The sequence below is a fragment of the Callorhinus ursinus genome, unplaced genomic scaffold (assembly GCF_003265705.2).
Source record: "Callorhinus ursinus isolate GAN/ISIS: 27379988/994484 unplaced genomic scaffold, GSC_fseal_2.0 scaffold16, whole genome shotgun sequence".
NCBI classification, from domain to species: domain Eukaryota; kingdom Metazoa; phylum Chordata; class Mammalia; order Carnivora; family Otariidae; genus Callorhinus; species Callorhinus ursinus.
The window spans coordinates 32,769,914-32,793,909 of record NW_027397078.1 but is presented as its reverse complement, the minus strand read 5'-3'; the positions used below and the strand labels follow the sequence as shown (position 1 = coordinate 32,793,909).

General features: G+C 38.9%; 1 protein-coding gene across 3 annotated transcripts in view; it reads left to right on the top strand.

Annotated features, from left to right (window-relative positions):
* The window catches only part of MOSPD2 (motile sperm domain containing 2), a 58,390-nt gene that overhangs the window by 13,362 nt on the left and 21,032 nt on the right, over positions 1 to 23,996 (top strand). For all 3 annotated transcript variants that reach the window (XM_025857713.2, XM_025857712.2, XM_073902061.1), the window contains exons 3-7: positions 3,763 to 3,918; positions 5,574 to 5,660; positions 7,385 to 7,539; positions 10,849 to 10,909; positions 13,344 to 13,382. In XM_025857713.2, the coding sequence (XP_025713498.1) occupies positions 3,763 to 3,918; positions 5,574 to 5,660; positions 7,385 to 7,539; positions 10,849 to 10,909; positions 13,344 to 13,382 (498 nt within the window). The remainder of the gene's footprint in view (positions 1 to 3,762; positions 3,919 to 5,573; positions 5,661 to 7,384; positions 7,540 to 10,848; positions 10,910 to 13,343; positions 13,383 to 23,996) is intronic.

The window sequence follows — 23,996 nt, the reverse complement described above, 5'->3', positions numbered from 1 at the left end:
TACAGGACCAATGTACACAGCAGAATTTGTACAAGAAGAAATAAATAGTGGAAAAATACAGTAGACCGTGGGTGAACCGTTAAGGTTTCTTACAAAGGGTGGCCAAAACGAGCTTTGAGCTGTTTGGAAGAACTGCAAAGTTGAGGCTAAAAAACCCATAACTTGAGATGAATGTTGGTTTGCAATGAAGTTTTCGCTGGTTTGCAGCAAGATGAAAGTAGTAAGGATAAGGTATAATGAGAATATGGACATACACATACATGTCCGTGTACACAACTAATCTCTTCCTCGTTTTTTATGCTTTAATTATTGAGAGGTAAAGTCTTTCAAAATGATGTCGTGAGTAGGTGGGAGGTGGCAGAGGTGTATGTGCACAAATGTGTGTTTGGTAGCTTTAGTTACCTTCTGAGTATACCTCTTTAGTTTATTCCTGTGACATCTGGATTTACCAGAGGACCGGTTTTCTGAAAACCACCTCACACTTGAGGGTTCAGTTGTCTGGGAGCTGTGCTTGAAAGCAGCAAATTGTGTTGTCATAAGCACCCTTATTGCACTTGGCCAAGCTTTCCTTACCTTGAATGTTCAGTTGACTGTCTTTTCCTGCGTGTGTGTGTGTGTGTCCCCCTTCTCCTGCCCTCAGCCCTCCTCTCCGTCCTCTTCTGCCCCGACTTTCTTCCTGCCTCCCTACCCCCCCCCCACCATATAGGACCTCCTCCCCAATCCTCTCCTTCTCTGTCTTTTCCTGCGCTCTCTTTCCCTAGCTGTATAGGGCTAAATGTTTAACAGGCATTTCATATATAAGCACACATCCTGACAATAACAGTAATTAGTCATTTTATTATAAATGGAGATTTTAATTTCAAAGACCTCCATCCCTAAAAGCTATCCCAAAGCAGTTTGCTTTACATTTCATAGTAACAGGTGCTGTCTCTTTTATGGTATCCCTCGTGGTAATGTCAGCAGTGGTTACAATGATAGTAACAACAGTCATGGTGTCGTCTTCTCCTATGGCTAATGTTTATTGAGTTTGTACCACTTGCCATATATTGTTCCAGGTAAGTGGTTCTGAGTTTAGTCTTTGGACCCTGGGGGATGCCCAGGACTCTGCAGGAGCCTGTGAGGTCAAAACTATTTTCATAATAATGCTAAGAAGCCATTTGCCTTTTTTATCATATTGCTATTTGAGCTGATTACACAGAAGCCATGGGCAAAACTGCTGGCTCATCAGCCCAGATCAAGGCTAGTGGTCATTGTAGTCTTCCTTGTGGGTACTCTCAGTTTAAAAAAAAAAAAAAAAAAAGCAGAAGAAGCCAATTTTATTTTAGAAAGCCCCTGATGAAGCAGTACATTTTATTAAACCTTGACCCTTTATTACATGTCCTTTTAATGTTGTGTGTGACAAAATTGGGCAGTACACACGAAACACTTCTGCATGTTTGAGTTGCCAACTGGATTAGTCAACATTTTTCGTGGCAAGGAAACTGGTTATTCAGACTTGAGCATTTGGCAGAAATGTTCTTGCAAACGAAGAAGCCAGCCTGTAACTTCAAGGACAACAGTGTATTACTGGTGGAGCAGTGGGGGCTGTGCAGTGGCCAGACTGGAGGGTGCTTCTTCAGGGGACAGGTGTTCACAGGGGCCCTCCTGATGCGCAACAGTGTCAACTTTTTTATATCCGACTCAATTTTATAAATTAAAAAAAAGTTGGACTTTGAATACTGATGAATTTTTGAGTAACAGAGCCATAAAACATTTTCCAGGGTTTACCTACTATAGAATCAGTCATCACATAGATTAGCAAAATAGAGCCCAGATATCCAAGGTAACCCTGTGCAAATGCATGATTCATGAACTAATCTTAAATTTTAAAGCGCTTTAAATTTCCAAGTACTTTCATATATACGTTTTCATCTGATCTTCACACAACCCTGTCATTATCTAAAGCAGTTTAAAGATAAGGAAATTGAGACTCAACGAAGAATCTTTGTGCTTTATATTTTCCAGCCTTTTGGCTGTTATCTCTGATGGCTTGAAATAAGGCGGAGTAAATAGAGAGGAGATAGAATCTGTAAAACTTGGCATCTAACGAGATGCAAAAAAAAAAAAAAAAAAAAAATGGAGATGAAGGAGCCAGGGAATTTTCTGAAGTTCCCACTTGGGCCCCTGGGAGGGTACCATTAACTGAGAAAATGAAAATAGAGAAGGAATAGATTGAGGTCTCCTGAAGGCCTTTTTGTGGCACTAGTATAACCTGCTTTGCAGGAGTCCTAAAATATATAGGCTGTGCTTTCACACACAGTCTCTGTGTGGCAAGTTACAGCACATGTGCCGTAACTGATTAAAGGGAAAACATGCTAAGTGCCTTAAGAAAGGCTTGGTTTAAGTCTTGTACCTGTTCACAGGAGGGAAGGAATTCCTTCTGGGCTCAGGGAAATTTTTGTGGAAGGAAACATTTGAAAGGAGTCTTGCAGAATGGTAGAATCTGGATGTGCAGAGGTGGTTGTGAGACCAAGTTCAGTTACAGAAAAATAAAGCAAGATGTGGAAGGAGGAATATCAAGTACCATAGCTTGTGCGTAAGCAGATGATAAGAAATTATTGGAAACGGTTATTCCAGTAAATTACGGGAAATGTTGACTGCTACACACAGGGTCAGTTTTCCATTTTGTATTTCATTTTTTTAAAATGACATTGCCAGGGGCACCTGGGTGGCACAGTCAGTTGAGCATCTGACTCTTGGTTTTAGCTTACGTCATGATCTCAGGGGTGTGAGATCGAGCCCCTTGTCGGGCTCTGCACTCGGTGCAGAGTCTGCTTAAGACTCTCTCTGCCTCTCCCCCCTAAAATAAATAAATCTTTAAAAGAAACGATATTGCCAAACAGATGTCTTCTTAAGTACAACTTCTTTCTTTACATATAAAACTTCATTTTTTTTTTTCATTGACCAGGGTAAGGATTTCAAGTTCAGGCAACATAATCTTCCTAGATGTTGGTTTATAGTTTTAGAGAGGGTCATGCAAAATATTTTACTGTGGTCTTGGGGCACCCGGGTGGCTCAGATGGTTAAACATCTGCCTTTGGCTCAGGTCGTGATCTCTCCAGGTCCTGGGAACAAGCCCCACGTGGTAGGACTCCTACCTCAGCAGGGAGTCTGCTTCTCCCTCTCTCTCTGCTCCTCGCCCTGCTCCTGCTCTTTCTGTCTCTCTCTCTCTCTCTCAAATGAATAAATAACAATCTTTTAAACATTTTACTGTGGTCTTATTTTTTAATTCTACTATGGCTTATTTAAAATAAGCTTGCCGGGACACCTGGGTGACTCAGTCGGTTAAGCATCTGCCTGCAGCTTAGGTCATGATCTCAGGGTCCTGGGATCGAGCCCCGCATCGGGCTCCCTGCCCAGCGGGAAGCCTGCTTCTCCCTCTCCCTCTCCCTGCCTGCGGCTCCCCCTGCTTGTGCGCACATGCTCTCTCTCTCTCTCTATCACTCTCTCACTCTCACACACACACACACACACACACACACACACACACACACAAATAAATAAACCTTTAAAGTATGCTTGTCATCTTTGGATAACTTTATTCTCCCCTCAATTAGAAATTCCGTCAACCCTTTACATTGCATTTTCATCTGAACTGCATCCTTCAAGTGGCTGTCTTCTGTAGCTTACCTTTGTCTTGCCTATCTTTTTTCTCCTGGCATTAGTGTTATTACTCACTGCAGAATGTATCTGACTTGGCTATTTATTACTGTTTTCCCCCAGATAAGCCAGATAAATATGATCCACGTGATGTTGAAAGGCTACAACAAGATGATAACTGGGTTGAAAGTTACTTACTGTGGAGACATAGTATTGTTGATGAAACACTGAAGATGCTTGATGAGAGTTTTCAGTGGAGGAAAGAAATGTGTGTCAATGGTAAGACGTTCAATTTAACCTTGACAGTATACTGTCCCCTGCATAAGTGTTAGTTTTACATTTATCAAATAGTGTATTTGCAAATATTCTTGGTAATCATCATAAACACCAAAATACAATGTTTTATAAAAACCCACTAACACTTTGAAAGCATCTTACGAATGTCTTAAAAGTAGTATCGTTCATAGGGAAGTCAGATCACCAAGGAGCAGAATTACATTCAGATTCTTTCACTCAGAGCAGAGTCTCTTAATCTGTGCTCATTTAGTTCAGTACCACTGAACAATAGCAAGACAGCATCGTCACTACAAGGCCTAGAGGTATGGAGAAGATACTCTTTTCCTGTTTTGTTTTGTTTTTCAGTTGTTGCCTTGTATCTTGCTCTATCCCCAGAGTTCCTTGTGCTAATAGGTACCCCCTGTAGCATTACTAAGTAACGGGGGGCCCCTAAAAAAAGCAGGCTTATCCCCAAGGATGCCTATGGCAGCCTTTGCTTAACTTCTTGATTTGAAGACCCAATTCTAGATTGACATTTTCCCCCACAATGGGATTTTTAAATCTTAGAAGCGTTGTTTTTTTTTTTTTTCTAACACTCTTCAAGTATACGAAGAACCCTTGACAGGAAAGGTTACACATTATCTCTCTTGTAAAATTTAACAGGAGGAATCTGGCATAACTACTGGTTTTGATGAGGTACAAAGAAGGATTTCTTGACCTTGAGGGTTACAGACTCTGGAGTGAGTGAGTCTGGAGACTTAAGAAAGTCAACAAATAAATCCAGAGCAGATACTCTTCCCCAGTCTTCATACTTGTAGAAAAAAATCCATGAGAAGGGGAGTATTTAAGAAATAATTTGATTGGAAATGTAAAAACCATAGATCATGTCAACAAACAGTGAAGCATTTATTAATCAAGCAAAGAAATGTAAATCATTTAAGTACAGAATGAACTTTTAAGCTAAACAGTAGTATTTTCTTATACGGAATTGCTAGTTTCCAGTGACACAGGGCGGAGATACGGTAAAAGGGGGGGTGCAGAAAGGTAAAGAATCTTTGAAAGTTCTCAGGGAACTACTGGTGAATGAAACAAAAGCCTTGGCATTTACTGCCTTGCTGTGTTCTCACTAGAGACTGGACAGACCCTGTTTTGTTCCTCCTGCTAACAGATCTAGCTTTTTTTTTCCAAGTATTTTCCACTTGCCCCAAGATTTTAAAATGTGTTAGACTCTACTAGATATGAACCTTTGTAGAAAAATATTTTGCTAGAGAAACCATAAGTGATTTTTAAATCAACCCTGAGGCTGTAATGTGGATATTTACTAGCATGTTATCTTGAAATTGTCCAATCGTGGTAGTATTTGCTGAAAATTACTATGTGAAGCACAACCAAAACATGGAAATGTGTCCACATAATAATGGCCAGTGTGTCAAGGGAAATGGATTTTTTTTCCCATTTCTCTCATCCATGTCTTTATGTAGTTTGTTTACTTAGTAAGAAACACCATTTTTTTATTGCCAGAGGTTCTTTCCAGATACTTGAATAAGCTTATCTTTTTTTATATTAGATCTGCTATATAACATTAGCATTTACATTGTAAGTTTTCTTTTTAAAAGGCCCCTAAGTTACAATTACTCATCAGGTTTATCCTTTTTTAGACCTGACTGAATCCTCCATTCCCAGATGGTTATTGGAAATTGGTGGTATTTATCTCCACGGTTATGACAAAGAAGGCAACAAGTTGTGTAAGTATATTTTAATTGATGTACTGGCCTTTCAAGATTTTGAGATGCGTTTATCTCAACTGAATTTAATAATAGGCAGCACCTTCTCCATATGTACCACACATCAAGTTTCCTACAATTGGGATCATTAGGGCCATCTTGACAGAGTGTCAAACACTTACTGTATGTACTGTTCGCATTATGATAAAGTAGGTGGTAAAGGCAAATGCCACATCCTGTCGCACAGCCAAAATAATGCAATTCAGAGTCATTATCTTCTTTCTAATTTACTGATACTGAAATTCAACCCAGTATTTTCATGGAAAATCTTTTCGACAGTCGCTAAGGGTTGCTAAATGGATTTTCAGGTTTGACGTCTGTCCCTGTCGTGCCCGTGTCCCCCCACCCCCCACCAGTCTTCTCCCCTTAGCTTCTTGTGAAATCTGTGATAGCAGGAGGACCAGTAACAACCATCCCTACCACCCTGATGCCTCCCTTATTATTCCTCTCTCCCCTTTGTCCAAAATCCAGCTTGGTTTGTACCAAAGCTGTGACTGGGCAGGAGTGTCAGAGCCCCATCCCGAGCGCGCGCTTGCCGGCTCCGTCTGCAGCATGTGGTCCATTCCTGTTTTAACAGTATTCTCCTAGCCTTTTCCTCCTGTCGCAGGCTCTCTTTCCCAGTCTTCGTTTCTCTTTCTTCTCCTTGCTCTCATTCCCCGTCCCTTACATGCGCTTTCCAGGCTTCATTCCTTTCTTGGCTGCTTTTACTTTCCAGCTGATACAGTCCCCTTGGGTGATCTCAAGGACCTTGCCTCCCCACAAACGGTCATGACCCCACACGGTCCCCAGGGGATGTGCACATATCTACCCAGATACCCACTGGACTGATTGCCGGCCGCCTTCAACACAAAAGCGTTGCTGGGTCGCATCCCACTGCCTGCCCTCCTTCCGCACCACCCAGCACCACCCAGCACCACCCAGCACCACCCAGCTCCACCCAGCTCGGGCCCACAGCCTCTGCCCGCCCCCACCCCCGCCACAGCTTCAGCGGAGCCCCTTCCCCGTTTCCGTCGGCACTTCCTCAGTCCAGCCCCTAACTGCCTTCCCAGGGCGCAGCCTGTTGGGTTTCCTTCTCTGCCTCTTCCCTTCTCCTCTCCGCGCCGCTGCCTCCACGGGATGTCTTAAGTAGGAAAAGCACACCTTAGCATTTGACTCCGAGCCCTTCCAGCCCAGCCCTTGTCTCTTGAGCGCCTCCTCTCAGCACTGGCCACCTTCTGCCCTGGCTGCCCTGCTCCGAGCCCTTGGCGGCGCTCTGCCCGCGCGCACGCTCCCGCCCCGACCCGTGCCGCCCTCGTGCCTCTGCCCCTCTGTCCAGGCTGCTGCTCCGCACGCCACGTTTGTTCTGGTGCTTCCCACGACCACTGGCTGGCTGGCTTGTCAAGCACAGTGAAGAGTCCTGTTAGGTTATTACCAGATACTGTTTGTTCACCTGTATTTTCTTTTCCCTCTTCCTAGAGAAGTGTGTTTACTTTCCAAGGGGGGGAAAAGAGTTTCCCTTTCTGCTCCCCTGGAAGTTCCCAAATGCACACTATTTCTTATTTAAAAGAAGGAAGAGATGTTTTTAATCTGAGAAAGAAAATGAATTGCAGATGAGGAAAATGGCAAGGGAAAGGAATGATCTGTGTGTGAAATAACATTCTAATGACAGATACCTTTCTTATTTTTACCCTCTGTTCTGTTAAAAGTCTGGATCAGGGTGAAGTATCACGTAAAAGACCAGAAAACCATGTTGGACAAAAAGAAGCTTATCGCATTCTGGTTGGAACGTTATGCTAAAAGAGAAAATGGGAAACCCGTAACAGTGATGTTTGACCTGTCAGAAACTGGAATAAATAGCATAGTAAGCATTTCTTTAATTCGCAAGCATTATTTATTGTCATGTCCTCCCCGACACTCCTCCCAGCCAAATACTGCTGTACGTTTGAGCTGACCAAGTTCTGTTTGGGATTTGTTTTCCTTGTGTATTGTGAGTCAAGTCAGACATGAAATAGGATTTGCGGAGAAAGAAATTTGCTTCAGTATTTGGCATTGAAACTGTGAGTTTCCTAGAAATGTTCCTCATGTGATACACAAGGTGTCAGGGTGGGACATGGAAGCTGGCAGGGTAACGAGTAGCTGTGGTAACACGGAACTCTTCTGTCAGTACTAATACCCCGCCGCACCTAGCCCCGTGCCTGGCACAGAGAAATGCACTCAGGAAGGGCTGAGGAAAGTAATGCACGCTCTCTGCAGTACTGTTAGAGTCATACCATGTTTGGCAGTTGTGAGATGTTCACCTGACTTTTGCCCATATGGTACTTTGTCATTCTGTTGGGAGTTTTTGTTTGCTGGATTTGGCCAGCTTTGGAAACCAGCTTTCTTCAGGTGATTTTGTCAAGCTTAAAAAATAAGTAAAACCCACTAGTCTTTAACTTGGGCCCTTGTGACCTTAGTAACTACAGACCAGACCCTTCAGCAGCAATGGGGATCCTTTGGCACACCGATGATAGCTGTCGTCTCTTACATTCGAGCCTTAGCTACTGCTGGTCGCAGTGAAGCAGCCTTCACACACCTGCCTGGGGCAGTGGTGAAACGTTTTTGCAAGTCCGCTTGGCAAAGTATGTTAAGAATCTTAAGGTGTTCGTATTTATATTCTTTGCCTGGTAACTAAGTTCTGGAAATCTATTTTAAAGAAATAATCCCGAGTACAGAAAAAAGCATTGTGTGTCAAGTGTTTTTTTTTTTTCCAGAGTATCATTTAAAATAGTGAAAACTTAGAAAAAATTTTTAAAAAAATAAAATAGTGAAAACTTAGAAAAAAATGTAAATGTCAGCATGGGCAAATGGTAAATTATGGTGTATTAATTGATAGAGTGTATGTAGCTATATAAAATGGTGTTTATAAATAAGTGTAGTAATAGTGGAAAATACCTTTTTTAAAAATGAATGATGAAAAAGGCGACAGGATTATGTCCTAGTGATACCTAGCCTCCAAAAAAGGAACTCTTAGACATCAAAAAAACAAACAAAAAACAGCCTAGAGAGAACAAAAGGATTTTTTGGGTGGTGGGATCACACATTTTTATTTTCATCTTTATCTCTATGTATATTTTAAGAGTCCGTTGCCCTGGATTTTTTCAATCTAGTTTCCATTTCAGTGACTTGTAGATTACAGAGTAAGTTGTTTTATACCCAAAGTCTAAATCAGAATACCTAGATAAATAGGTATTCCATAAAAATAAATCATAATTCTGTCATCCTTTGTATATGACAGTTTCTGATTATTAACCCAGAATCATAAACAAGTGCTAATGTTTTTTATTGCCAAACATAGGGGCAAGGAATTGACTTGAACTGATTCTTTTTCAAACTACTTATATGCTCTCTCTTTATCTTTAATTTATAAATAAGGTTTATTTGCATTACTAAGTATTTAAATCATTATTAATGTTTTTAAAATACTGAATCCTAATTGAGTTATTTTTATATATGACTCCCTCATGATTCACAAAGGATTTAAGTTGGCTTATGAACAGTATGCAGAATTGCAAGGCAAAAAACATTAAAAGCTATTTGTTAGAGTTGGGCCACTGATTGGAGTCCAGTCTTTCATCTGCCTGCCTGAAAGAAATGGAATCATTTAAAATTATTTCAGTGGCCGTACTTTAAAACCAGTGTCTTAGGAGAAGTATATTCATTCCTGATACTTGAACTAGAGAGAAAAGTATTTCATGGGTCCCCAAAGGGAGGACATTTTACAAGATAATAAATAGTCCTTGAAGACATCCTCACAGAAGGCAGAGCAATAGGTTTCATGGAACTTTTTAATGTAGTACCCACTAATATACTTAACACCAGTGGTATCCTATCAAATCCACTTGAATTAGCAGTAACTTGGGATTTTATAAGCAAGGCTATCCAGTTAAAAGACGAAAACAAGAATATCGGATGAAGACTTTTTGGGCAAAGTCTCTGGGGGCCACAAATCATATACTAGGTAACCAAATTTTTATGGAACTAGTTATTTTGACATATTTCTTTGACTCTTAAATACAAATTATTAAACTCAGTACACAGTGGATATAATGATTAGTTATAAAGGTACTATTATATACTAGGATTTATTCCATAAAAAATACTTAACACACTTAAGGATGCGTACTTTCAGTTTACTGAAATTAAAGATGCTGCAACTCACATCCTAGAAATGACTTTATAGACTCATCTCTGGACAACTCACCTTTCAGTAATTGATGGATTTAAGTTTGCCCGATTATCTTTCATCCTACAGTCCTTATAAGATGGCTGATCAGGATTAGTAAGTTGGCCTGCGGCCATGGAATAACATGGAATGAAATGATCCATGTGAATAGTGACCCTCATAACCTAAATTCATGTTGCTGTGTTCAGTGCAGTAGAACCAACAGACAGTTATGTTCATAAAGTTTCCCAGGAATTGGAGTCAATGAACAACACTCGAATATAAACTAAAAAATTCTAATTCTAATTCGAGGTCCCTAAATAAGAGGAAAGAAGCTAGAGGCGAAGTAGATACAGCACACCAGTATGTTTGGATTAGCTGTTGTGTAAAAGATTGATAAAACATATTTTATTGAAACTATTACAAGGTATAGAAATTAGGTTTAGAAAGCAAATATACCAGAATTGATACATGTATTATCATTCCAAGTAGTGAGATTGTAAACTGTATACTTGTTTCAATAATTCCTTAATTGTTCAACAGATTTTTAGAATTTCTCTATAGGCATTGCTTTTAGATCCACTTTATAATGCCATGTTACTTTAGCAGCCTGAAGTATCTTACTAGTTTGAGGTAACAGGAATGATGTTTAAGCATCTGATTTCTTTTACCTGATTTTAGGACTGATTATTATAAGTAGCTTAATGACTTAAAACCTTAATCCCTGGGAATATAGATACGTATTTATATATGAGTTTATTTTTTAAAGAATTGTCTCTCTACTTTTCTTTCCCCAAGCACCATATTTTAAATGTTATTTCCCTATTCCAAGGGGTACCAATTCAGTAAGATTTTTTTTATTATTATTATGTTATGTGATATAATAGTTAATCACCTTTAGAAATGTGCAATTTAAAATTCTCTAATGTGGATAGTCTTAAAGATTTAAATGTATAATCTTTGTTTTAGGACATGGACTTTGTACGCTTTATCATCAACTGCTTTAAGGTTTATTATCCTAAATACCTCTGTAAGTAACTTACTCTTTTATAAAAATACAAAATATAGAAACTATAAACAATGGCTCAAATTGTGTTATATTACTATAGACTTTAATACCTGAAGTGTTATTTTCTGATGAGGAGCTTAAATGTGTGCATAGAAGTTTAAGCGCATATCCTAGTAGATATAAGGGAAAATTTTCATAATCGTCCTTTATAGTTTTAAGAATTTAAGTTCTAAACTGTATAGATGGCATCCTATAACACACACACACACACAGGTACATAAAAACATACCTTTATTTCGAAGATTATCCCATTTTTAGGCATCTTTCAATAAAAAGCTCATTTAAAATAATATTTATTATATGGAACTTTTTACATATAAGAAACACATAAGCAGTATTGATAAAGTATACTGTGTGATAAGCAGTACTCATACATAAAATATACTGTGTTACTAATCGTTAATTTTAAAATTGTCATTAAGAAAACGTTAGACTTGGGCACCTGGGTAGCTCAGTCGGTTAAGCGTCTGCCTTTGGCTCAGGTCATGATCCCAGGGTCCTGGGATCTAGTCCCACATCAGACTCCCTACTCAGCGGGGAGTCTGCTTCTCCCTCTCCCTCTGTCCCTTCCCCCTGTTTGTGTGCTCTCGCGCACGCTCTCTCTCTTTCAAATAAAATCTTTAAAAAAAAATTGGACTAGCATACACTGCATTTAAGTCTGGCATTTAGAGTTTATTTTTAATTGTGACTCTTGCATTAATTACCAGAATGAAGAACTCCTAAATCTTACGTATTTATTTTTGATTTATTAGATTTATATGATGGTTTCCCTCTGGAGAAATCAAGATGTTGTCCCACATAAACAGCCATATATTTTTAACTCCAGTGGACTAAAAGTGAAAAAAGCAGGAGAGAGACAACAGGGATATCAGAAAATGGAAACTCACAGATCTGTCTGGGCACAACCTGGGAAATACTACAATTAGGGTCTTTTGAGACTTCTGACTTAGGTGATATTAAAGCTTAAAATCCCTAAATCTTCTTAACTTTGGCATGCTTTCACGTTATTATTCATGTGAAGTAAGGAACAGACAGCAGGCATGGTGAATCTCAAGGATCAGTGCCACTGCTACCCCATGCTCCCATGTCTTCAGAGGGAGTATTCATGAAACTTTTTAGGTAAAGAGAATGTCTGGTTGGGAAACCTGGAGGATCTGCTATTCCTTCTGAATTCTTCCTGGATCCACCATGTACCCTGATTCATTAAGTTTTCTAGTACCAATCAAATGGTCAATAGGGAATTTCGACCCCATATGATTAGGTTGTTCCTCTTATGTATAAAATGAAAATAAAATATCCATTTGTTTATTGAAATATCTAAAAGTTTGTGAAGAGCCATTTATAAATATAAATATCATTATTACCTTATAAAACATACCTAAGATTCTTTTGAGAGAACTATTAATAAATTCATGGTTCTATATAAACCATGAATTGGAATACTATTCATTCTGATTAACTAGAGGTAATGTGTATCTATTCTGCCTACATAATGTAGTTTTGCAGACATTAAGTTTTGTAGAATCTGATTATGCTTCAAAATCTGTCATGAAACACAACCATTATTTCGTAAAACCTTAAGTCCACATCTTTTTGGGCATATCACAGATGAAAACTGAGGTATTAAGCACCAGGCTACCTCTGTGAAGATACCTTGTTTCTCACATGAAATTATATTTTGATTCATTTGTAATAGAACAATGAATTGGATATCAAAACTTCCCTTTTTGATTTCTGGTTCTTTCTCATAATTGTTAATAGGGCTATTCAAGTCTTCATCTAAATATGCAAATAATACTTTTGTATACTTGGGAATTACTGGCTTGCTGGGGTTATAATATGAAGAAAAGTATAAATTCTGTTTCTTAAAACATAATGGTGTATTAAAGTTAGGGTGAAGGGAAAATGTGTGAGTGGTTTAACAATATAATCTCTAGAAACTTAGCAAAACCAATAAATTAGACATTGAAATCATTTTTTTATTTAAATTCAATTAATTAACATATAGACATTGAAATCATTTTAAAGTTCACTGGACTTCAACACTAATATGACATGCCACATCCAAAGATTCCACTTACCCATTTAACTATTTTCTTTCGTACCTTTCTGCAAACAGCAAAAGCAATAAATGAACAAAAGAACAGGCTATTTGCCAAAGGAGAGTGATAATGCAGTGGTCATTTCCAAAAAGCTGCCCTGGGTGGGCCCCTCATCAGTGTGAGAAGTTAATTTGGTTCGAGCACCACTCAAACTTCACTGAATTAGAACAGAGTCAGCTAGCTCAGTTTTTAGTTAGGTTTAGATCACCAGCTTTTTCTAGACCAGGTATAAGTGATATTACTGTAGTGGTACTAAATCACATTCAATGAATTTTTTTTTTTTTGTCTTTCAGCAAAAATGGTGATCTTTGATATGCCTTGGATAATGAACGGTGAGTATATTACTTTGCTAAAACAAAATGTCTGATTTCCTTTTTTCCAATTTAGCCATATTTCTATGGTGGTTGAAAATAATGTTTATGTTGTGCTTGGTGTGTACTCTTAAGAGGCTGGAGCTAAAATTCAAAGGCTCTTCCTAAGCATCCCGGGTTAACGTTCTATCCCCAGGCTCTGGATGGGACATGCATTAGTCTTCTCTAAAAACAGCGTCAAGATGTTCAACCATTCAGGTAAACCTAGAGCCAGATGCCTCAGTTTGTCACCCACAGATAGGCATGTCACAGAACACAGGCGTTGGCTGGATTTTCTCATGGGCTTTGGGTGTTCAGGAAGAAGGTGGGATGAATCTGAAATATACTCCCAAATCTCTGTAGGCACATTACCCTTCTATAAGACAGTCATGATACATTTTTGGTAAAAAATTATTTTAAAAAGCATTGAAAAACACTCTTTACCAACTTCAACATGATGCAGATTTAATGTTATTTTCAGAATGTACATTTTCATTTGTGTTTGCCAGAGTCAGTTGTTATGTAGAAAGCAACAGAGAAAACAAATGAAACTAAACCTTGGTTCTTTGAAAAGTTAAATAAAATTGACAAAACTTTAGCTAAACCAATAAAGAAAAAAAAAAGACTCCAGTGATTAAAATCAGGAATGAAATGAGAGACATCACTGCTGACCTTCCAGAAATTAAAAGGATTATAAGGGAATACTGTGAATGCTTGTATGCCAAGAAATTAGATGATATAGATGAAATGGACACATTCCTAGAAAGACAAAATACAGAAATAATTCAAGAAGAATCTGATAGAAGTATAACGAAGACCTTGAATTAGTAATCAGAAAACTTTCCACAAAGAAAAGTCGAGGCCTAAATGACTTCACTGGTAAATTCTACCAAACATATAAAGAGGAATCAACACCAAACCTTTGCAAACTCTTCCAAAAGATAGAAGAGGGAACACTCCCCAACTCATCCTATGAGGCAAGTATATTCTAATAACATCACTGGAAAAGAAAACTAGAGACCAGTATCCCTTATGAATATAGGTGGACCAACCCACAGTAAAGTACTGGCTGAACCTAGCAGCATATAAAAAGGATTATACACCATGACCAAGTGGGATTTATCTCAGGAATGCAAAGTTGGTTCAACATACGAAAATCAATCCATGTATTCAATGTATTAATAGACTAGAGGAAAAACGCACATGATCATCTCAGACACAGAAAAAGCATTTGACAAAACCTAGTACATTCTCATGGTAAAGGCACTCAAGAAAGTAGGAATAAAAGGTGCAAAGAGTTGTAACACCTGCAGAGTTAGGGAGACCACAGTAGTCCACGTAAGACTACCCTTACTTCTGAGACCACCTGTAAGTTCAGGGGCTTCCCCCAAACCACCCTCAGGTCTGCTAGAATTACTCATAGACCTCACTGAAAGCTGTTATACTCACAGTTATGGTTTACTACAGCAAAAGGGTTCAGATTTAAATCAGCCAAGGGAAGAGAAACATAGGGTGGAATCCAGTTAAGTACTAAACGTGGAACACATTAGTTTCCCAGCATTGATATGTGGCAGTCCTTCCTGGAGTATTGCCAACCAGGGAAGCTCACCTAAACCCCACTGTTCAGTTTGTATTAGGGCCCCATTACATAGGCCTGACTGATTAATCACGTGCTTGGTCTCAGTCTCCATTCTCCAGAGGTCTACTCATACTGTGTGACCAAAGCCCCCACCCTAAATCATATTGTTACAGTGTGACCCAAGGCCCTAAGGCAAACAAGGATACTCCTTACCTTACAAGGTAAACATGAAGATTACCTTCCAGAAGCTGAGGGCAAAGGCCAGACCTCTCTTTGGGTAAAGTTAATTCTTGAATATACAGAAGAGAATTTTCTCAGCCTGCTAAAGGGCATTTATATAAAACTTGCATTTATGAAAACTCAGAACTAACATCATACATAGCAGTGAAAGAAGGAATGCTTTCCCCCTAAGATCAGGAACAAGACAGAGTAGTCTGCCTTCACCACTTATCTTGCCAGGGCACTTAGGCAAGAAAATGAAATAAAAGGCATCCATATTGGAAAAGAAGTAATACTATTTATATTTGCAGGTGACATAGTCCTCTATATGGACAATTTTAAGGAATACACCAAAAAGAAAAAAACTCTATTAGAACTAATAAACGAGTTCAGCAAGATGGCATGATACAAATCAATATACACACTCAACTGTATTTCTACACATTAGCAATGAATAATCCAAAAATGAAATTTAAAAAATTCCATTTCGAATAGCATCACAAAGAATAAAATGCTTAGAAGTAAAAATTAATAAAAGAGGTTCAAGACTCATACATTGAAAACTACAAAACACCATTGAAGGAAATTCAAGACCTAGGTCAACAGACATCTCTGGTTCATGGATTGGAAGACCTAATATTACAATGGCAGTACTTCCTGAATTGATCTGCCAGTTCAGTGCAGTCCTTGTCAAAATCCCAGCTGCCTTTTTTTATAGAAATTGACAGGCTTGTTCTTAAGTGCACATGGAAGTGCAGGAGACGAAGAGTAGTAAAAATAATCTTGAAAAAGAACAATGAAATGAAAGGACTGACGTTCCTTAATTTCAAAACTCAATACAAAGCTACAGTAATTAAGATGTCGTGATACAGACATAAGGATAAACATATAGATCAGTAAAATAGTGTTGAGTCAAGAAATAAACCCTAATATTTATGAATAATCGCTTTCTTTTTTTTACAGTAATACCAAGACATTTCAGTGGAGATAGAATGGTCTTAAGTTTTTATTTTAATCACACAGTGCTCATCATGACAAGTACATACCTTAATCCCTGTCACCTATTTAACCCACTCCCTCCCCTCTGGTAACCATCAGTTTGTTCTCTATAATTAAGAATCTGTTTCTTGATTTGTCTCCTTTTTTTCCCTTTGTTCATTTGTTTCTTAAATTCCACACATGAGTGAAATCATATGGTATTTGTCTTTCTCTGACTCACTCACTTCACTTAGCATAATACTCTCTAGCTCCATCCATATCATTGCAAATGGCAAGATTTCATTATTTCTTGTGGCTGAGTAATAGTCCATTGTGTGTGTGTGTGTGTGTGTGTGTATGTATGTGTGTATGTATATATATTATACCACATCTCCTCTATCCATTCACTAATCAATGGACACTTGGGCTGCTTCATATCTTGGCTGTTGTAAATAATGCTGCTATAAACATAAGGGTGCATGTATCCCTTTGAATTTGTTTTTTTTTTGTATGTTTGTATTCTTTGGGTAAATACCTAGTAGTGCAATTGCTGGATCATAGCATAGTTCTATTTTTAACCTTTTGAGGAACCTCCATACTGGTTTTTTACAGTGGCTGCACCTGTTTGCATTCTCAGCAACAGTGCGTGAGGATTCCTTTTTTCCACATCCTTGCCAACACCTGTTGTTTCTTGTGTTTTTTTATTTTAGCCATTCTGACAGGTGTGAAGTGATATCTCATTGTATTTTTGATTTGCATTTCCCTGATTATAAGTGATGATGAGCATCTTTTCATGTGTCTGTTGGCCATCTGGATGTCTTCTTTGGAGATATGTCTATTCATGTCTTCTGCCCATCTTTAGTTGGATTATTTGGTTTTTGGGTGTTGAGTTTTATAAGTTCTTTATATATTTTGGATACTAACCCTTTATCAGATACATCATTTGCAGGGCGCTTGGGTGGCTCAGTCGGTTAAGTGTCCAACTCTTGATTTCAGCTCAGGTCATGATCTCAGGGTCATGATATCAAGCCCCGAGTTGAGCTCCATGCTCAGTGGGTAGTCTGCATGAGATTCTCTCTCTCCCTCTGCCCCTCCCTTCCACGTGCCCTCTCACACATTCTCTTCCCCCCCCCCATACATCTTCTCAAATATCTTCTCCCATTCAGTAGTTTTTCAGTTTTATTAATTGTTTCCATCACTCTGATAAAGATTTTTTTTGGGGGGGTGTAGTCTCAGTAGTTTATTTTTGCTTCTCTTTCCCTTGCCTCTGGGGGACCTATCTAGAAAAAAGTTGCTACAGATGATGTCAGAGAAGTTACTGCCTGTACTCTATTCTAGGATTCATATGGTTTCAGGTCTCACATTTAAGTCTTTAATCCATTTTGAATTTATTTTGTGTATGGTGTTAGAAAGTGGTCCAGTACATCTTTGTAATATAATTTGAAGCCTGCAATTATGATGCCTCCCCCTTTGGCTTTTCTTTTTCGGATTGTTTTGGCTATTCGGGGTCTTTTATGGTTCCATACAAATGTAGTATTATTTGTTCTAGTTCTGTGAAAAATGCTGTTGGTACTTTGATTAGGGATTGCATTAATTGTGTAGACTGTTTTGGGTAGTATAGACATTTTGACAATATTTGTTCTTCCAATCCATGAGCATGGAATGTCTTTCCATTTCTTTGTGTTGTCTTGAATTTCTTTCATCAATGTTTTTTATAGTTTTCAGGTACAGGTCTTTCACCTCTTTGGTTAAGTTTATTCCTAGTTATCTTACTATTTTTGATGGAATTGTTCTCTTTCTGCTGCTTCATTATTGGTGTATAGAAATGCAACAGATTTCTCTATGTTGATTTTGTATCCTGTGACTTTACTGAATTCATTTATCAGTCCTAGCAGTTTTTTGGTGGAGTCTTTCAGGTTTTCTACATATAGTATCGTGTCATCTGCAAACAGTGAAAGTTTTACTTCTTCCTTGCTAATTTGGATGCCTTTTATTTCTTTTTGGTGTCTGACTGCATGTGGCTAGGGCTTCCGATACCATGTTGAATAAAAGTGGTCACAGTAGACATTCTTGTCTTGGTCCCGACCTTAGGGGAAAGGCTCTTCCCCACTGAGGATGCTGTTAGCTGTGGGTTTTCATATATGGCCTTTAGTATGTTGAGGTGTTCTTTGTAAACCTACTTTGTTGAGGATTTTTATCATGAATGGATGTTGTACCTTGGCAAGTACTTTTCTTGCATCTATTGAAATGATCACATGGTTCTTTTCTCTTATTGATGTGATGTATCACATTGATTGATTTGCAAATATAGAACCACCCTTGCAACCCAAGAATAAGTCCCACTTGATTGTGGTGAAGGATTTTTTTAATGTATTGTTGAATTTGGTTTGCTAGTGTTTTTTTGAGGATTTTTGCATCTGTGTTCATCAAAGATACTGGACTGTAGTTCTCTTTTTTTGTGGTATCTTTATCTGGTTTTGGTATCAGGGGGAAATACTGGCTTCATAGGATGAATTTGGAAGTTTTCCTTCTTCTGTTTTTTTTTTTTTTTTTGGAATAGTTTGAGAAGACCTGTGCAGCCGTCTGGTCCTGGACTTTTGTTTATTGGTATTTTTTTTTATTATGATTCAGTTTCTTTGCTGATAATTGGTCTGTTCACATTTTCTATTTCTTCAAGCTATTTCAGGTTTGGTCATTTATATGTTTCTAGGAATGTTCTTCTAGGTTGTCCAATTTGTTGGCATATAGTTTTTCATAATATTCTCTTATAATTGTATTTCTGTAGTGTTTGTTGTTATTTCCCCTCTTTTATTTGTGATTTTATTTATTTGGGTCCTTTCTCTTTTCTTTTTATATTGGTTTTTTCAAAGAATCAGCTTCTGGTTTCCATCCATCTGTTCTGTTGTTTCTTTAGTTTCTATATCATTTGTTTCTACTCTGATCTTTATTATTTCTTTCCTTCTGTTGGCTTTAGGTTTTGTTTATTGTTCTTTTTCCAGGTCCTTAGGTATAAGGTCAGGTTGTTTATTTGTGATTTTTCTTGTTTCTTGAGGTCGGCCTGTATTGCTATAAACTTCCCTCTTAGAACTGCTTCTGCTGCATCCCAGAGGTATTGAATCATTGTGTTTTCATTTTCGTTTGTTTCCATGTACTTTTTTATTTCTTTGATTTCCTGGTTGACCCATTCATTGTTTAGTAACATGTTATTTGACCTCCATGTATTTGTGCTCTTTCCAGATTTTTTCTTGTGGTTGACTTCTAGTTCCATAGCGTTGTGGTCAGAAAAGATGCATGGTATGACTTTGATCTTTTTGAATTTGTTGAGGCATGTTTTGTGGCCCAATATGTGATCTATTCTGGAGAATGTTCCATGCACAGTTTAAAAAAAAAATGTGTATTCTGTCTTTGGATAGAATGTTCTGAATATATCTGTTAAGTCCATCTGGTCCAGTGTGTCACTCAAAGCCATTGTTTCCTTATTTTCTGTTTAGATGATCTGTCCATTGATGTAAGTGGGATGTTAACATCTTCTACTATTATTAATTAGTTCATTTATGTTTCTTACTAACTCTTTGGTGTATTTGGGTGTTCCCATGCTGGCTGCATAAATATTTACAATTGTTTTTCTTCTTTTTGGGTTATCCCCTTTATGATTGTTTAGTGTCCTTCTTTGTCTCTTGTTAGTCTTTGTTTTAAAGTCCAGTTTGTCCAATATAAGTATTGCTTCTCTGGCTTTCTTTTGCCAGCCATTTGCATGATAAATGTTTCTCTATCTGCTCACTTTCAATCCACAGTATCGTAGGTCTCAAATGAGTCTCTTGTAGGTAGCATATAGATGGGTCTTGTTTTTTTTAATCCATTCTGTCACCCTGTGTCTTTTGATTGGAGCATTTAGTCCATTTACATTCAGAGTAATTATTAACACATATGTATTTATTGCCATTTTATTACTTGTTTTGTGGTTGTTTCTGAAGATTTTCTCTAATCCCTTTTTTGTCTTTCATGGTTTGCTGATTTTCTTTAGTGGTATACTTGGATTTCTTTCTCTTTATTCTTTGCATACTTGTTAGTGGTTTTTGATTTGTGGTTACCATTATGTTTGTATATAAATAACCTCTTCTGCATATAGCAGTCTATATAAGTTGATGGTCTTCTAACTTTGAACCCGTTCTTTGTTCCTCTCTCCCCACATTTTAAGTGTAGGCTGTCATATTTTACATCCTTTTATTTTGTGAGTTCCTTGACTGATTTCTTACAGAAATACTCATTTTTACTGCTTCGGTGTTTCCTACCTTTATACTGTTGCTTTTGGTCTCTCCTTTCCACTTCGAGTCCCCTTTAATATTTCTCACAGGGCTGGGTTAATAGTAATCATGAACTCCTTTGTTTTTGTCTGGGAACCTCATTATTTCTCCTTCTATTCTGACTGATAGCCTTGCTGGATAGAATATTCTTGGCTGCGGGTTTTTCCCATTCAGCATTTTGAATATATCATACCATTCCTTTCTGGCTTATAAAGTTTCTGCTGAAAAATCCACTGATAGCCTTATGGGGTTCCCTTTGTATGTAACTTTCATCTTTTGTCTTGCTGCTTTTAATATTTTTTCTTTATCACCATATTTTGCCATCTTAATTACAATATGTCTTTTTTTAAAGAATTTATTTATTTGAGGGGGAGGGAGGAGGACAAGCAGACTCTGCAGAGTGCAGAGCCTGACGTGGGGCTCGACCTCACGACCCTGAGATCATGACCTGAGCCAAAACCAAGAGTCGGATGCTTAACTGACTGAGCCACCCAGGCGCCCCTACAATATGTCTTGATGTGGATCTGCTTTTGTTAATTTTGTTAGGGGTTCTCTGTGCCACCTGGATCTAGATATCTGTTTCCTTCCCCAGGTTAGGGAAGTGTTCAGCCACTATTTCTTCAAAGAAATTCTCTGCCCCCTTTTCTCTTTATTCTTCTTCTGGACTCCTATAATATGAATGTTATTACGTTTGATGGAGTCACTGAGTTCCCTAGTCTGTTCTCATTTTGCATAATTCTTTTTTCTCTCTTTTGTTCATCTTGATTATTTTCCATTACTCTTCTAGGTCGCTAATTCATTTCTCTGCTTATTTCAGCCTGCTTTTCATTCCATCAAGTGTGTTTCTCATTTTGTTTATTGAGACCTTTATCTCTGCTTTGTTATTCCTTATCTCTGTGTTCATGGTCTCACTGATGCCTTCCACTCTTTTCTCAAGTCCATTGAGTATCCTTGTGGTCATTGCTTTAAATTCTCCCTCAGGGGCCGCCTGGATGGCTCAGTCAGTTGAGCATCTGACTCTTGGTTTCTGCTTGGGTTGTGGCCTCGAGGTCATGGGATCAAGTCCCTCGTTCGGCTCCATGCTCGGTGTGGAGTCTGCTTGGAATTCTCTCTCTCTCTCTCTCCCCCACTGCCCCTACCCCTGCTCACACTGTCTCTCTAAAATAAATGAATCTTTTAAAAAAATTCTCCATCGGGCATGTTACTTGTATCTGTTTCACTTAGATCTCTGGTCGGGACCTCGTCCTGTTCTTTCATTTGGGGCAAATTCCTCTGTCTTCTTATTTTGTCCAAGTCTCTGTGCCTGTCTGTGTGTGTTAGGAAGGTCGGCTGCGTCTCCTGTTCTTAAGGGTAACTGCCTTATGAGGAAGAGGTGCTCTAGTGCCCTGCCATGTGGTGTCCCCTGTTCCCCAGGGCCTGGCCCTTCTGGGAGTGTCTCTGTGTGTGCTGTGTATGCTGTGTGTGCTCTGCTGTGTGTGCTGTGTGTGCTGTGTGTGCTCTGCTGTGTGTGCTGTGTGTGCTGTGTGTGCTCTGCTGTGGTGCCCTGGCCACTTTATCCTTCAGGCCAGGCATCTGCAGACGCTCTCTTTGCCTGTTGTGGGCACAGTTCCGTCCCTGGCCTGAATGTGGCACATTTTAACTAGGTGTGCTCTGGTCTGTTTGTGAAGTGAGACCTGTCACCACTGTTGGCAGAACTGAGGCTCTCCTGGGTCGGGAGATGCAGTGTTAGCAAGGGTTCGGGCCGGTCTTCTGGGGGAGGGGGCCTGCAGACCTGGAGCTGAGGGAAGCGTGACTGGGAAGGGCGTTTCTTCTAGAGTGTGGGGCTGTGGGAGAGCTTGGGTGTAAGCAAGTTAGGTAGCAAGTGTCAGTACTATGCTGGTTCCTGCAGGTGGCCCTGTGCTTATGCTGAGGGGTGGGGCGTGAAATGGTACCTGCCAGTTTCTTTGTTCCCCAAGGGGTCTCTCCATGAATGCTGCCTGTCTGGGACATGCTCTAAGAGGAGCAGATAACCTCCGTACTGTGCGCCCTGGGTGCTCTTCAGATCTCTGTTTCCACACTGTATGTCCGTGGGCTGTTTGTCCTGCCTTCTCCCCAGGAGCAGCCCCAGTGTCTTCTGAGCTCTTCCAGAGCCAAGCACACTGACGTTTAAAACTCCGCTTTAGGCCCTACTGATTGCAAGAGCTCACGAAATTCAGGCCCTCTCGCTTTCCAAGCCAGTTGCTATGGGGATTTGTTTTCCCCACGTGCTCCCCTGTGTGCTAGTGTGTCTGTTGCCCTCCTCCGTGACCAAGGCTCCCTGCTCATCGCAGCGGCCATAATCCCTTTCTCTCCTAAGCCAGGTCTCTGTGCTACTGCCTTCTTCGATGCAGCCTCATCTCTCCCTTGTGGAGTTTGTTCTGCCAATCTTCAGATGAGTTCCTGGGGCATTTAGGATGATTTGATAGTTATCTAGTTGTATTGGTGGGACGAGGCATGCCTTAGGGTCCTTCTACTAAGATCTCTCTTGAGAAAGAATAGTCTCTTTGATAAATGATACTGGAATAATGGAACAGGGAAGTTGGACCTCTGCCTCCCTTCATATACAAAAATAAGCTCAAAGTGGATCAGAGACCTGAATGTAAGGGTTAGAACTAGAAAAGAAGAAACCATGGGAGTAAATCTTTGTGCCCTTCGATTAGGCAGGGGTTTCTTGATAGGACACCAGAAAAGCACAAGCAACAAAAGAACAGATACATTGGACTTCATTAAAATTCAAAATTTGTTACTTCAAAGGACACCATCCGGAAGGTGAAAAGACAGCTCTCAGAAGGGAATAAAATATTTACAAATCATACATATATAAGTGGCTTTTACAGCACACAATAAAAAGACAAATGGCCAAATTAAAAAGGACAAAAGATTTGAATAGACATTTTTCCAAAGAAGTAATGCAAATGGGCAATAAACATATAAAAAGATGCACAACATCATTAGTCATTAGAGACCTACAAGTCAAAACCAAATGAGATACTACTTCACACCAACTAGGATGGCAATAATCAAAAAGACGGTAACAAGTGTTGAGGATATGGAGAAATTAGAATCCTCATACATTACTGGTGAGAATGTAAAATGGTGCAGCCACTCTGGAAAGCAGTTTGGCAGTTCCTCAAAAAGTTAAACATCGGATTACCATATAATTCAACAATTTCATTCCTAAGTATATTCCCAAGAGAATTGAAAGCGCATGTCTACATAAAAACTTGTACGCAGATGTTCATAGCAGTATTATTCATAATAGTAAAAAGTGGAAACTACTCAAATGTTTATCAGTTGGTGAATGGATAAACAAATGTTGTAGATCCATAAAATGGAAAATTATTCGGCCATGAAAAGGAATTAAATACCGATACATGCTACATCATAGATGACCCGTGAAAGCATGCCGAGTGAACAAAGCCAATAAAAAAAAGAAAAACCCCTTGTTGTATGATGGCATTTATATTAATATCCAAAATAGGCAAGTCCAGAAAGTAG